General features: G+C 48.9%; 1 protein-coding gene and 1 non-coding gene across 17 annotated transcripts in view; one reads left to right on the forward strand and one right to left on the reverse strand.

The window, feature by feature from the left end:
• LOC133235547 (peroxisome proliferator-activated receptor gamma) overlaps positions 1–15,271 on the reverse strand; it is a 215,160-nt gene that overhangs the window by 80,109 nt on the left and 119,780 nt on the right. Inside the window, exon 7 of one of the 16 annotated variants that reach the window (XM_061397193.1) lies at positions 12,246–12,718. The exons of the other annotated variants lie outside the window; for them this stretch is intronic. Within the exon in view, the coding sequence (XP_061253177.1) occupies positions 12,471–12,718 (248 nt within the window). The 3' untranslated portion in view covers positions 12,246–12,470. Of the gene's footprint in view, positions 1–12,245; positions 12,719–15,271 lie in introns of those variants that run through there. 16 annotated transcript variants of the gene reach the window in all.
• Positions 14,382–14,454, forward strand: TRNAC-ACA (transfer RNA cysteine (anticodon ACA)). Its single transcript has one exon. It is a non-coding gene; the product is annotated as a tRNA-Cys (tRNA).

Raw genomic sequence — 15,271 nt, forward strand, 5'->3', positions numbered from 1 at the left:
GGGGCTCCAGCTGAGGCCCAGGGACATAGGCTAGAGGGCGCATCCCCTGGGCTGGGAACGCCAGGCAGAGAAATCTTAGAGCAAAAGGACTCTGGGCCCGGGCCCCGCCATCTGTGTGGGCCACTGCTTCCTGATGATGAAACTCTCTCCAGAAGGAGACCCAGGCGCTCAGGGGAGGTTTCTGTTGAGTCGTGGAAAGAACTGAGCCCCACAAAGGAGTCAGAGATGAGCACCTATTGGCTGGTGTGTCTGTGCAGACGCCCCGCGGGACGCCCGCAGGGTCCACGTGTGCTTGCAGCCTCTACCCCTGCTCCTGGAGGGGAGAAGGAAATGCAAAGAATACTGTTCGTCCTCGACTGTCACTGTCAGGAGAAATGGGATGGCCTGTGGCTTTGTCCGCTAGAAACTCTGAAGAACTGGCCTTTAGATGAAATCCTATCTCTCCAACAGCCCACAGCACATAGAAAATGAAAGTGTGAGTCACTCAGTTGTGTCCGACTCTTTGCAATCCCATGGATTGTAGCCCGCCAGGCTCCTCTGTCCATGGGATTCTCCAGGCAAGGATACTGGAGTAGGTTGCCGCTTCCGTCTCCAGGGGATCCTTCCCAACCCAGGGATTGAACCCAGTCTCCCTCAGATTCTTTACCAACTAAGCCACCAGGAAAGCCCACATAAAAGGTACTCAATAAATATTACCGAACCAACAGATAAGAGAAAACAGAGAAAGTCAAACCTCCTATTGACCTTGAAGGGAAAACAGGGCTTAGGGAGTCAGACAGACTTGGACTGTTGGTTGGCCTCCTTTCCTGCCGCTGTCCTGAGACTGCCGTCACTCTCCTCCATCGCACCTATGTGGCTCTCCCAGCCTGCCTCCCCATACTCAGCAGACGCCCACCCATCCATCTGACGGCTAATGAGCCCTCCCTGTCCGATGATGGCCAAGTTCCCACCTGCAGTGTTTCAAGAACAGGACTTGTGTTCCTTACCTAAAACAAGCCCTCATCTCAACAAAGAACATCCCTTCCCTGAACTGTGTGCCCCAAGTCAAACCTTGCAAACCACCCCCTATTGTCGCTCTAGGAAGTTGAGCCTGGACTGCTTCCCAGATTTGAAATCCTGTCCTCCTGGCTGATCCCCGCCTCCGTTTCAGGCCACCATCCCCTCTTGTCACATAAGTGTCACAGCCTCTGGAGGTCTCCTCACCTTCCCATCATGTCCCATCTCCTCGCTGGCTGACAGAGGGGTCGCTGGCGTGACTATATCATCAGCCAGCTCTCTGCTTGAGATCTCCATGGCTCTGTGCTGCCCCCGGGGTGGAGTCCGAACCCCTTCATCTGTAAGTAGAGGCCCCGCTGTAACTAGATTCCAGCCATTTCTCCTTCCCTACTTCTGTTCCAGCCACACCAAAACACTCACCCTTCCCAACATGCCATGTGTCTTTGCCCTGGACAACCCTCCCCTGCTTGCCAGGACGACCCTCATAAATCCTCTCAAGTCTATCTCAAAAGGCACCTCCTCCGTGAAGCCTTCCGTACCCCCACCCTGTGCAGAGTTTGACCTCTCTCGCAATTCCATGGCAACAGAAACCACAGAGCTCAGATCACCCAGGAGTTTTAAGACAACCTCTTCTGACGTCGGGTCAGAAGTGCAACTTTTGGTCGAGAGAGTGGCTGTCCCAACCAGCCATGGCGGCAGGGCCCCCCAGCCTAGGGTTTGTTATCGGAAGAGACGGCAAGTCCACGTGCTGTCCATGCAAATGCTGCTGCGTGTCATCACACGCTTTCCCCAGTAGCCTTATGAGGTAGGTGAGAGTTTGCCCAGTTATAAAAGAGGAACCCAAGACCTGGGAAGGTTATACGACTTGCCCAAGGTCACAGAGCCAAGAGCAGGCAGGGTTGGGGCACCGACACCCAGCTGCCTGCCCCCCAGCCCTTCTGTTTCTGGCCGTGTGCCGGGTGGGACCCACACAGCTCGATTCTATGCCCGTCTCCTCCTCAAGGACACGAGCCTCCTCTGGCTTTTCTGAGTGTCCCCAGAGCTGGGGACAGAGAACCCAGGGGACATGTGCCAACGCTGAGCTCAAATCTCTTCCCTCTCTGCCCTCTCGGGCGGACTACTGGTGACTTGCCCCCCTTTTGAGACTCTCTCCTGGGCTTCATTTGGCCAGATTTCCCTTGTGTCAGCCATGCAGGGAGCAAGGCCGTGGGACTCTGAGTACGATTATTAGCTGTGTGACATTGGGCAAAGAACCTCTTTCCCTAAAGGCCTTCTCTGTGGTACACAGCCTCATTTTAAGGGCACCTGAAGCCAGAGAAAAAGTGTACCACCAGTCCCTCGAGGGTACTTTTTCCCCTTGAACTTCTGGGGTAGGTAGAAATAAATTAAGTAACTTTTAAGTTATTTTAAACTATTTACTGAGGTGGATGAACCCAGAGCCTTTTATACAGAGTGACATAAGTTAGAAAAACAAATATTGTGTAAGTGAAAGTCGCTCAGTCGTGTCCGACTCTTTGCGACCCCATGGACTATACAGTCCATGGAATTCTCCAGGCCAGAATACTGGAGTGGGTAGCCTTTCCCTTCTCCAGGGGATCTTCCCGACCCAGGAATCGAACCCAAGTCGATCACTGCAGGTGGATTCTTTACCAACTGAGCTATCAGGGAAGCCCCATAAATACTGCATATTAACATATATATATATATGGAATCTAGAAAAATGGAACCAGTGAGCTCATTTGCAGGGCAGGAATCGAGATGCAGATGTAGAGAACGACTTTTGGACAAAGCAGCGGAAGGAGAGGGTGGGATTGAGGGAGAAGCACTGAAACATACACATTACCATATGTAAAAGAGACAGCTAATGGGAGTCGCTGTATAATACACAGAGGTCAGCTGGGTGCTCTGTGACAACCTAGAGGCATGAGGTGGGGTGGGGGTGGGAGGGAAGTTCAAGAGGGAGGGGACACATGTGTACTTACAGCTGATTCACCTTGTTGTATGGGAGAAACCAACACAACATTGTAAAGCAATAATCCTCCAGTTAAAAACAAATTACATATATATTTTATGGTGGCTCAGTCGGTAAAGAATCCACTTGCAATGCAGGTTCCATCCCTGGGTGGGGAAGATCCCCTGGAGGAGGGCATGGCAGCCCACTCCATTATTCTTGCCCGGAGAATCCCCATGGACAGAGGAACCTGGCAGGCTGCAGTCCACCGGGTCGCAAAGAGTCGGTCACGACTGAGCCACTAAGCACAGCTCATGACATATATATATGTGGTGGAGCCAACTATAAAGCTTACATTAAGGATAAAACACGCATGCGCTGCTTGAGGCTACCCTCCTCAGCCACCAGGGGATGTGATGGAAACCGGTGAGAAGCACCCCATGAGATGAGACTGGTCCCCCTGGCGAGGAGACGCTGAATGCCTCCGCCCTCCGGTCTTCTTGCCCTGGTCCCCTCGGTCTGCTCCCACAGCTGGCTGAATACAGTGGAAAGAACCAGCGCGGAGCTGAACACACCAGAATTTGAGTCCTCGAGTGGACAGTTAAGTGTTCTGTGACTTCAGATCTAAGAGTCTCTGCTTCCTTTTCAAGTATCGTGGGTTTATCAACATCTCCTACCCATGTTGGATTCCGCCTGCCCTGCAGAGTCACCCCCACCCTTCTCCACCCTGCCTGTGGTGCAGAGGCTGAATCGAGGGATCCCGAGTCCTACCTACTGGCTCTTTTGTTCTCTGACTTCCGGCAGGATGTGGCCCATGGGAGACTGAGGTGGGAGGACGGGAGGAGAATGGGATGGAGGGGGTTATCCGCCCACAGCTGCTCTCGCCACCTGGGGGACACAGGGATGGGATCACTCAGTTCCCTGGATCTCCCCTCCTGCAGGGAGCCCCCCTCCTGCAGGGAGCCCCCCTCCTACGGCTGCCTCTCCTGGGCTCTAGTAACGACCCCTGTCCCCCCACCTCGGGGTGTCTGCCCTGGCTAGCCCTGGGGTGTCTCACCAGCCTTCATTGGTTTCCCTCACTCCCCCAACTTTGTAAACAGTCCCAAACTATAATAAATTGTCCCCAACCGTGCCTTTAGGGACTTCCCTATAGCTCAAATGGTAAAGAATCTGCCTGCGATGCAAGAGACCGGGGTTCGATCCCCGGGTCAGGAAGATCCTCTGGCGAAGGGAAGGGCACCCCACTCCGGCACGCTTGCCTGGAGAATCCCATGGGCAGAGGAGGCTGGCGGGCTATATAGCCCATGGGGTCCCAAAGAGTCGGACAGGACTGAGCGACTAACACACACACACACAATGGTGCCTTTTGAGTGAAGCCTGTTTCTCTGTTGTGGGGCCCCGACTCAACAACTACCGCGCTGGGTTTCTGGAAGGGGTGAATGTCTGCAGAGCGGTTTATAAGGAAAGGCTGTATGGGCGTTGGAGAGCAGTAATGAGCATCATCAGGGGACTCGGAGGGGAGGGCAGAGGCAGGCCTGGCGGCTGCTCCCTCACCAACCGCGGATGTGCCCGGAGCCCTGGGAGGCCTGGCCGGGAAGCCAGGGCTTTCTCGGGGCCCGGTTCCCGCAGCAGCGGCGGCGATCGCAGCGGGGCTCCCGGGGGCTTCTGGCCGAAGCTCAGCTGGCACGCGAGGCGGCCAGGGAGCCCCAGCGTGCGCGGGGCCGCCAGCCGCTGACTCAGCACAACGGCCCCCTCCCCGCAGCGCCGGGTGGGAACCGGCGCCTCCGCGGCCCCAGCCCTCGGCCCTCTTCGGCGCCCCCTCCGCTGGAGCGGCCCCCGCCCAAAGGAGCGCTGGCTGCCGCCCGGGCCACAGGGAACGCAGGCTCTGACGGTCGGCCGGCCGGGCCGCCGCCCCGCCCTCCGCTCTCAGGTCCTGCGGCTGCAGAGGCCGAAAAGGGACAGAAGGAGCCTCTGACTATGCAGATGGGGAAACTGAGGTTCATCGTAAGTGCAGACGGAACCTCTGACTGTGGAGACGGGGAAACTGAAGCTCAGGGAAAGCGCCTTCCCAAGGGCCTGGGCGGATCACTGTCAGAACCCTAACAGGCTGCAGGCAGGATTCCCGCTCTGGTTGAGAAGAAACCATCTGGTCACCAGCGGGCCCCAGTGGGGATGAGGATGCAGTAAGCTGTGTGAGGCTGGAGGTACTTGTCTTTAGAAGATTCTAATTGCTTAGGAGTTAATACTTCTAACTTCAAGAGCCCACACTTGCATCAGTTCAGTTCAATTCAGTCACTCAGTTGTGTCCGACTCTTTGTGACCCTATGGACTGCAGGGGTCACAGAGGCCCTCCCTGGCCTCCAGTCCATCACCAACTCCCAGAGCTTACTCAAACTCACGTCCCTTGAGTCGGTGATGCCACCCAACCATCTCATCCTCTGTCGTCCCCTTCTCCTCTGGCCTTCAATTTTTCCCAGCATCAGGATGGTACCTTTCAAAATAAATCTTAACTTTAAAAACTAAAAAAAAAAAAAAAAAAAAAAGCGGGAGGGGATTTCTCTGGTGGTCCAGTGATTAAGACTCCACACTCCCAATGCCTGGGGCACGGGTTTGATACCGGATCAGAGAACTAAGATCCCCCATGCTGTGGGTAAGGTCAAAATTTAAGCAAAGGTGGGGAGGAACTTCCCTGGTGGTCCTGTGGTTAAGAATGTGCTGGCCAATGCAGGGGACAAGGGTTCAATCCCTGGTCCAGGAAGATCCCACATGCCTTGAAGCAGCTAAGCCCGTGTGCCTCAGCTACTGAAGCCTGCACGCCGTAGAGCGCATGCCCCACAGCAAGAGAAGCCGCTGCAATGAGAGGCCAGGGCACCACAACGGAGAGCAGCCTGCACCACTGGAGAAAGCCCGAGCACAGCAACAAAGACCCATCGCGGCCAAAAATAAATAAAAATTAAAAAAAAAAGAAGATTCAAATCGCTTAGGAACTCTAGGTGTGCCCCCCATATGTGACCACCTCTAATCCTCACAACAACCCATAGGGATTGGGATCTCCACAAGTTAGATGTTGATGCTGAGGCCCAGAGACAGGAAAACCTATCTGAGGTTGCACAGCTTGTAAATGGCAGAGCCAACATTCAAACGTTAGTCTTTGATGCTGTTAAGCTTGTGCTCTGTCAACCAGGCGATACTGCCTTCGGTTTTTCCAAAGCCAGCTTTGTTGTTCAGTTGCTAGGTCGTGTCTGACTGTTTGTGACCCCATGGACTGCAGCACTCCAGGCTTCCCTGTCCTTCACTAGCCCCTGGAGTTTGCTCAAATTCATGTCTGTTGAGTTGGTGATGCTATCTAACCATTTCATCATCTGTCTCTCCCTTCTCCTTTTGCCTTCAATCTTTCCCAGCATCAGGGTCTTTCCCAATGAGTCGGCTCTCTGCATCAGGTGGCCAAAGTATTGAAGCTTCAGCATCAGTTCTTCCAATAAATATTTAGAGTTGATTTCTTTTAGGAACAATTGGTTTGATCTCCCTGCTGTCCAAGGGACTCTTTAAGAGTCTTCTCCAACACCACAATTCAGAAGTATCAATTCTTTAGCACTCAGTCTTCTTTACAGTCCAACTCTCACATCTGTACATGACAACTGGAAAAACCACAGTTTTGACTATCTGGACCTCTGTCAGCAGAATGATATTTCAGTTTTTTAATATGCTGTCTAGGTTTGTCACAGCTTTTCTTCCAAGGAGCAAGTGACTTTTAATTTTGTGACTGTAGTCACCGTATGCAGTGATTTTGGAGCCCAAGAAAGTGCTGTCCTATAAATGAAGCCTAGATGGGGTGGGCCTCAGAAGGCTGAAGGGCTAGCCTCAGCTCTGCGGCTCCCTATCTTTTCTGTAGCCTTGGGCTAATTCCTTCACCTCGCTTTCTTATCTGTGAATAATGGTGACCAGGCCTGCCACGCTTCCTTCCTGTGATACTCTGTAAGGCATGTACCTAGGTACTATCATTCCCATTTTACAGATGGGGCAACTGAGACCCACTCATTCCTTTATATTCATGATGAATGAATTAGATGTAATTTTCTGAGGGGCTTCTAGAGGCCAGGTACTATATCCCCAGAGAGGAAAGTGACTTGCCCAAGGCTACACACCTAGAATGTGGCAGATCTGAGCCTCAAACTGACAGTGGAGACTCTAGACGGTCTTCCTGGCCTCCAGGGTTGTGGACAAGTAGCCAGAGGATCACCAACTCAACGGACATGAGTCTGAGCTCCGGGAGCTGGTGATGGACAGTGAAGCCTGGCGTGCTGCAGTCCTTGGGGTTGCAGAGAGTCGGACACGACTGAGCGACTGAACTGAACTCAGCCAGAGGATCACAGTTTTCCAGCTCCAGCAGAAAGTCACTCAGCTCCTCCTTAAGCCCAGTCCATGGCACTACACAGATCCCAGGAAGGACCCTCTTCCTGGGAACTTTTGGCCTGGAACATATTTACAAAACCCCAGAGGGGATGGAAATATCCTGGCCCACTCCCTACAGACCTAAATTAGCAATTTTCTTATAGTTTATAACCCCTCTGGAAATGCAAACTATGTAATATTAGTCTAAAATTAGGAGCATAAGTCACAAGAGAAAAGTCCCACTACTTCTGGAGAAAATGTTTTCCTAAGCCTCATCCTGGCATTTGTTCTAAATCCAAACACGGTGGTTGTGTTTCAGATAATTATTTTCCCCTAGTACTTACGGATTGGAGGCGGGATGCTTCAGAGAGAACCCATTCTTACGGTACTGTCAAATGCAGAAATCCAATCTATTCACCTGGCTTTAGGACATCCAGGTAAGGCCTGGATACTTGAACAGGAAGAGCCTGTCCTGTGGACCCAGGATGCCTTCTGTGAATAATGAAGGGCACTTTAATAATAACAAGGGCAATAGTGTTACTGGTAGCTGACGCAGATTAACTGGTTAAGATGTGCCAAGAAACCAAGTGAAGTGTCTTACGACCACGTTTAAGCCTCATGATAACCCTGTAAGATGGGTATTATGATCCCATTTTACATATGAGGTAATTAAGGCCTAAACAGGTTAAGAGATTGACCAAAAGCCATGTGGTTATAGAGCCAGTAAGCAGTGGAGTTAGAGTTTTAATCCCAGTCAGCCTAACACTAGAGTCCACACAAGGGGGTGTTCCCTGGTAGCCTGGTGGTTAGGGTTTGGTACTTTGCTGCAGAGGCCTGGATTCAATCTCTGCTCAAGAACCACCCTGCATGCTGCGAGGCGCTGCCAAAACACAAAACATCAAGAAAAAAAAACGAGGATATCGTCTCCCCTAAAAGCTGCGCTTTCCATGTGCCAGACACAGTCCTAAGTGACCTACACGATACTTACACGGTACTTAAACGATAATCTCTCGATCGGCACAACAAGCCCTCACAGGCCTCGGTTGCTTCCCTGTCCTTTCCTCACCAGTGCAGATACTCACACTAGCTTCTAGTCCGTCTGAGCTTCTCTGGTTAAACTATGGAATTCAAATTCTTTGAGTAAATTAATCCTAGCCTCCTAAGACCCTGGTCATGTTTCTTAATTTCTTTGACCCTCAGGGTTTTCATCTGTCAACTGAGTTGGTTGATCCCTTCATCTCTAATTTTCCAGAATTCCAGGACAAACGCAGAGCCCATGTGGATATGGGCATAGGACGTGTAGGTGGGGTAGAAACGACCCTCATTAAGGTGCAGGAACTTTGTGGTGAGGCGGGTGTGAGGCTGGGCTCCTGGGAACAGTGATGGGGAGGGTGGCAAGATCCTTCAGCCGAATGGTTGTAACCGGACCCCAGGAAATTCGGTGAGTCAGGACCTCCAGGTATGTGTAACCCCAGGGGCAGAGCTGGGTCTATGAGGTGGAAAATCCCTGGGGGGGTCTGGAAGGGAGACAGCTTCCTGCCCCTTTAGGTGGCTGTTCAGGGCTGGACCGCCACTGGAGGCATGGAGACTGACTTCTAGAGAGATTTTTTTTCCCCCATATGCAAATTTGGTCACGTCCCTCTACTGCCCGACCACATTCCCTGGATCCCTACTGCCGACAGATGCGGTCCTCAGCACGGTACATGAGGCTGTCCCAGCCTGACACCGACTCGGCCACTCTCATCTCATGCCCGACGCTAGCGCGGGGGTCCCTGACGTCTCGTTTTCTGAACACATTCTGTACGATCGCACTTCCGTGCTCCTCGGAGGGTCCCTGTGGACCCCCTCTCCCACCTCTAGGCAGTTCATCGCTTGGGCTGAGTTGCAGTAATGCATCTGACCTCATTGCCATACTGTGGTCCCCTCCAGGGTGGGGCCCCATCACAGGCATCTCCACGAGGACGGGGGCGGGTGGTACCCATCATGTACAAGCACGGAGTGAAGGCCAGGGATGTATAGAGACTAAGCATGAGAATCATGAGAATGGAGGCAACCAGGGGCTGGGGGCTAAGGACCAGGATGGGGTGGGGGACGAGGGGGGCTGGCCCACCTAGTGAAGACAGGCATCTCGGGCCCTTTGTCTTGTAAGCCCCACTGTTCCAGCAAGTCTGTAGGAAGAGGAAGGAGAAAGCAACGGCATGATCCTCCTGAAAAGGAACTCTGGTTCCTTCTCTCAGGACTCAGAGCTGAAGTTCGCTTTCTTGAGGCGGCTCCACCCCCACCCCAGGTCCCCAAGTGGTGGATAAGATACTGTCTGTGGTTCTACAGGGCTGAGCCCAGAAGCGGTCTCTCCTCAAGGCTCAGGGATCCTACATTTCTAGGGGCTCACTTCTGTAACCTGACTCTTTCTGAAGGAATAGGTACCCGGGGGTGGGGAGGAGGGGGAGCGATTCCCAACCCCTGTCACCCTGCCCTGCTTTTACCAGTACCGCACCGCAGGGCATATCCAGCAAGTTTGGGCCTGCCCACAAGAAGGATTCGCCTGGTAGCCTCGAGGGAGCCACGGAAAACACACTGGAATTCAGGAGCAACTCAGTAAACCTCCTCAGCAGTCTGCTCCCCCAGCCCTGGTGTGCTCAGCGGAGCTGATGCAGCTGACCATCCCATTTCTGCACCGCACTCCCCCACCCCGGTCCCATGCTTCCCAAGACCCCAGTCCTCTTGCTCCTCACCCACTCCTTAAAAAAAAGAAGCCCTTGGATCACTCCCGTTTCTGGTCGTGTCTAGAGAAGCAGGGTGTGTGCAGCCACGGTTTCTGCCCTGGGTGCCCTATTGCTCCTGCGCTCCACGGCACAGATGGCGGGGGCTGGGGAGAGGGGGGAGACGAGAGGATTGGAGAGGAGCCAGGTGCTGGGGCAGGGCCCTCGTGGGAGCCTCGAACGCTTTTTCTTTCTTGTTCTTTTGGCTTTTGACCACAGTTAACTTTTCTTCCTATTTTTGTTAACACAAATCCCTAAGTGTGTTTGTGTCCGGAGAAAGTGCTATGAATAACTGCTGATACATTTGTTGATGATGAACTTGTGAATCATCCTGGGGGGAAAAAGGAGTCCAGAGAGCGGAGCGGGAGCTCTGGAGCCTGCCTATGACGTGTCGTAAAATATTTAGCGAATGATGGTCCAAACCACAGGGAAAAAGTCAGAGAGATGGGAATTTGAAAGCTGCCAGGATTTAAAAGCTGTTTAATGCTAACCATCAGTGCCAGAGAGCTGAGAGCGGCTCCCTTCCTCCCTGCACTGGCCCGAGGGCGCGGAGAGGGCTTCGGACCAGCAGGGGAGGCTGAAAGGCTCTTTGTTCGAGCCCTCCTGTAAACAAGGGGTCTCCCCGGAGGTGGAACCTCACCTTGTCTACTGCCCACATGCTCGCTTTTTCTCCACAAGGAACAGTAGGGGAGCCACTGGCTGCTTGGCATCAAAGAAGGAAAAAGAACCCCTCATGATGGATCGAATTTGTCACTTTGCCATGTTCTGATGTCATTTACATAATGAGCTTGGTCCAGGGTCCCTGGATGACCTGGTCATGTCTTTGGTTCTAAAGGTCTGAGCTCTGAAGCTGTCTCTCCTAAAGGGTTAGGGACCTTGCATGTTTAGGACTGGGGTCAGGACTCACCTCCCTAACCTGACTCTTGGGAGATCTGTTTATTTGGGGGTAAAGGATGAAAAGATTTGAACTGAAAGCTTCAAGTGTAAAGTCATGTTCTCTTTAGTATCAACACCAGGAGGAAGCCTAAACTAAGGGAGAAGCTTTAGGGGGATAATTCAGGTCGGCAGAAACAATTATCTTGCAGAAGAGAGACCTCAGCATAGACTGCTGATGAAGCGTGCTTCAAAGTCATCATGTTGTTCATGGCTAAGCAACGCTAATGAACTTGGTGGCTGCAATCAACTAATCTGTTCCCTGTGCCAAGAAGGTCTCTGCTTTTAGGGAACATGCCATCTGTTTTGCTGGGGAGGCATGTTTTACCTAAACAAGATAATTAGCCTTTGAGGTCACAAAAGTCAGAGCTCCCTGGGCAAGGTCATCCCAAGGAAGCCAGCAAGAAAATGCAGCAAAATTGCTCTACATACATCGGGAGCAGAACGTGGTCCTTTTCCCTCATTCGTGTTTTTGTTTGGCTTGGTTTCCTCTTGTTGCTGTTATTCCTATAATTTTGCTTTCCTAGAACGTCTCTTCTTCCACTCTCTACCTATCACCGAGTCCAACACATCTTTGAGGCCCGCTTGAATGAGTTTATAGTCACTCGTGACTTTTCCAATTCTCGTTACTTTGAACTCCTATAGTACTTGGCATCCAAACCATTCATTTGGCGCACACTGTGTAGTTTAATCTGCTTTTAAGAAGGATTCATCTCTTCTCAATTCAGTGGTAAGTTCTTTTGGCAGGTACCACGTCTTATAACACTTCTGTGTTACCACAGCGTCTGGCCGTTAATACTTGCCACTGGGGTATTTGCATATGCCTTGGTATCCTGTTAGAGGGCTGCTGCTGGTGAGTGAGAATCTTGGTTGAGATTAAGGAAGAAGACTGAATTCCTGGTAGGCCTAAGGATATGCCTCACATGAGTATATCCAGGTTAAGAAACACATCCTCTGAACGGTTTTTGGTCCTGGAGTTCCTTTCTTAGTTGTAATTTTTAAAGCAGACAGAAGGTTCAGAAAAGTTGTAAATTGAGTAAAAAATGATTTGACTTAGAATGAAAATTAATCAGCAATTCCATCCACATTGTTTCACGTATTTAAGAAAGAAAGGAAAATGAAAAATAAAGATGGAAAAGGACGGAAGGAAGGGAAGGGAAATGAAAGGGATAAAAATCCTGGAGAATGGGGTGGGGAACACAACAGACTCAGTCTTCAAATATGACCAGTAATTTCACGATGTGGTAATTTTTAATATTAAAAGTAAATTGTAAATGTATCTTTATAAACAATACGCATAAAATAGATCTATTATTCTAAAACCTTTTCTTTTTTCAAATGCTTTTTCACAGTAATTTTTTTAGGTGTCAGATTTTTCCCTCAAAATAATAGTGCAATTGGGAGAAGGAAGATGCTGTCAGTGAACTCGGACTTCTCTGCTAATACAAGTCCTTGTAGATTTCCTGTAGGAGTGGGTGGAGACTCATGTCCGTCTCTGTTTTCTTTATTACTTGCAACAGCTGCACGTGTTCTGTCACAATCTGTCTGAGGTCTGTCATTTTCTGGAGCAGCTTGGCAAAGAGCTGGGAGGACTCGGGGTGGTTCAGCTTGAGCTGCAGCTCCAAGGCTTGCAGCAGGTTGTCTTGTATGTCCTCAATGGGCTTCACATTCAGCAAACCTGGGCGGTCTGGGAGAGCAGAAATGGAAGACAGAACAGGAGGTTGAGTTACAAAATTCTCTGGTCCCACATCTGAGGCATATTCAGCCAATGACTCACATTTTATTGGTTTTCCTTTGGTTCTAAAATAGCGTGTTGGAGAGAAGGTAAGCAGATAGCAGGCAAGAATTGCATACAAGGAGAATGGAATGCAAGCCAAGACTATCAGAGCTCTTTTCCAGGGCCATTCTCTGCCTGGCCAAGACTAAAGCTGTGTGACCAGTTGACAGAACGCAGTGGCAAAGCAATCATCTCCCCAGACTGGGGACTTTTCTGCTGGCATGTTTCTACTCATTCAGAAATCTCATTTTCAATTTCTGTTTCTTCCTGATGCGTCTATGTTTTATCACCTCTACTTACTTTCTTATCACAAGTTTAAACACACTTTGAAAACAAACTTTTGTCTTCTTTTTGCTTAATATAGCACATGCATTTTCAAAGAGACAGTATTTTCAAATACTGTTACACTTTGGAAGGACAGACCAAATTTTAACATAGGCTTCTTCTGACTAGAGAGGTTGCAGGTCATTTTCACTTTCTTCTTTATATTTTCCTTACTTGAACTTTTAAATGGTGAGTTTAAATTACTTTTAAGTTCTTAATGTTTTTGCTTCATGTAGATCTTTTTAGATTTATCCTTGAATACGTTCTAGTATTCTTTGCTTTCTTGAATTCTATACTTCTTTTTCATCACATTTTCTAATGTATCCCTGCTGATGTTTAGAAAAAAATGATTGATTTTGTTATACTGAATCTATTCCAATTTCACTCTTGTGGATTCAAATAGTTTTTATCATGGATTTTTAGAAAACTTTGGACAATTACATCTGCAAATAATCGTAGTTTAAATTTATCTCTTCTTTTCCAGTGTTTGTTCTCATTTCTTTTTCTTGTCATACTGCACTGGATAATACCTCTAAAATGGTATTAAATAATACTAGTGTCGGGAGGCATTCTTATTTTATTCCTAACATTGAGGGAAATGCTTCTAATGGCTTATCACAAGCATGATGTTTACTAGATTATGGCAGGTAGGTTTTTCTCCTTGCTCCCCCAGAGTTTTAAAGTGTTTTAATCAGGAATTTTGTTGCATTTCATCAAATGTTTGTAAGTTTTTCTATCTACAGTGATGAGCACATGGTTTTCTGTTAACCTAGTGTAGTGAATTACATTCATAGATTTTTTTATACTCTTACATTCATTTGCTAATATTTTACTTCAGGGCTTTGAAATTTGTGAGGTTGGTCCAGAGCCTTCTTTTCTGTGAGCCATCCCTTGTCTATTGGTAATAAATATTAACTAGCCTTACAGATGGAGTTGAGACATTTTCCTTCTATTTCTATGTGTGATTATCTATTCCTTGATGGTTTCTTGGAATTCATTTGCAGAACCATCTGAGGCTGGTGGTAAATCTGTGACTATCTTTAACTTTCCTCCTATAGCTTTTACTTTATCCAGGCTTTCTACTACTTATAAAGAAAAATTTTAGTAATTTACATCAGAATAAAGTTGTACATAATGTTCTCTTAGAATCTGAATCTGTATTATTTATATCTCCTCTAATTGAATGCTTTTTGTGTATCCTCTCATTTAAAATTTTTATTTGCCAAAGGCTTATCTATTTTATGGGGCTTCCCTGGTGGCTCAGAGGGTAAAGCGTCTGCCTACAATGCAGGAGACCCAGGTTCAATCCCTGGGTCAGGAAGATCCCCTGGAGAAGGGAATGGCAACCCATTCCGGTACTCTTGCCTGGAAAATCCCATGGACTGAGAAGCCTGGTAGGCTACAGTCCGTAGGGTCACAAAGAGTTGGACACGACTGAAAAGCTCCACATGTTCCACATCTATTTTATGCTTTTTAAAAAAGCACAACTTTTGGTTTTACTGATCAACTCTGTTTTTGAAAACTGTGTTTTGTTTTCAATTTAGCTAGTTCATTCTTTTAACTTTCTTTAGGTTTATTTTTTCCTTCTTTTTCTCATTTCTTGGGTTGAATGGTTAATTCATTTAGTTTCAGTATTTCTTGTTTTCTGATAGATGAGTTTAAAGCTCTAAAATTTCCTCTCAGTGAAAACCTATGGGGTAAAACAGTTTCACCCTGCAGGCTTTGGTAAATCATCCTCTCACAGTTCTTTTCTAAATAGTCTGCTTTACTATTTTGATTTCACTTTTAATCTAAGAGTTATTTAGAGACGGGCTTCCCTGGTGGCTCAGCTGGTGAAGAATATGCCTGCAATGTGGAAGACCTGGCTTCAATCCCTGGGTTGGGAAGATCCCCTGAAAGAGGGAATGGCTACCCACTCCAGGATTCTGGCCTGGAGAATTCCACAGACTGTATAGTCCATGGGCTTGCAAAGAGCTGGACATGACTGAGCAACCTTCACTTGACTTAGAGACATGTTTTTAGATTTACAAGTGGAAAGGCTGAGTGTTTCTGTTTCTTCTAATTTCTGAGTTTGTTGCACTGTGGTGAGAATATAAGATTCTTTCACTGAGACTCAGCAGAGGGGTGCAGAGACTATGT

Source organism: Bos javanicus, chromosome 22, assembly GCF_032452875.1.
Source record: "Bos javanicus breed banteng chromosome 22, ARS-OSU_banteng_1.0, whole genome shotgun sequence".
NCBI lineage: Eukaryota > Metazoa > Chordata > Mammalia > Artiodactyla > Bovidae > Bos > Bos javanicus.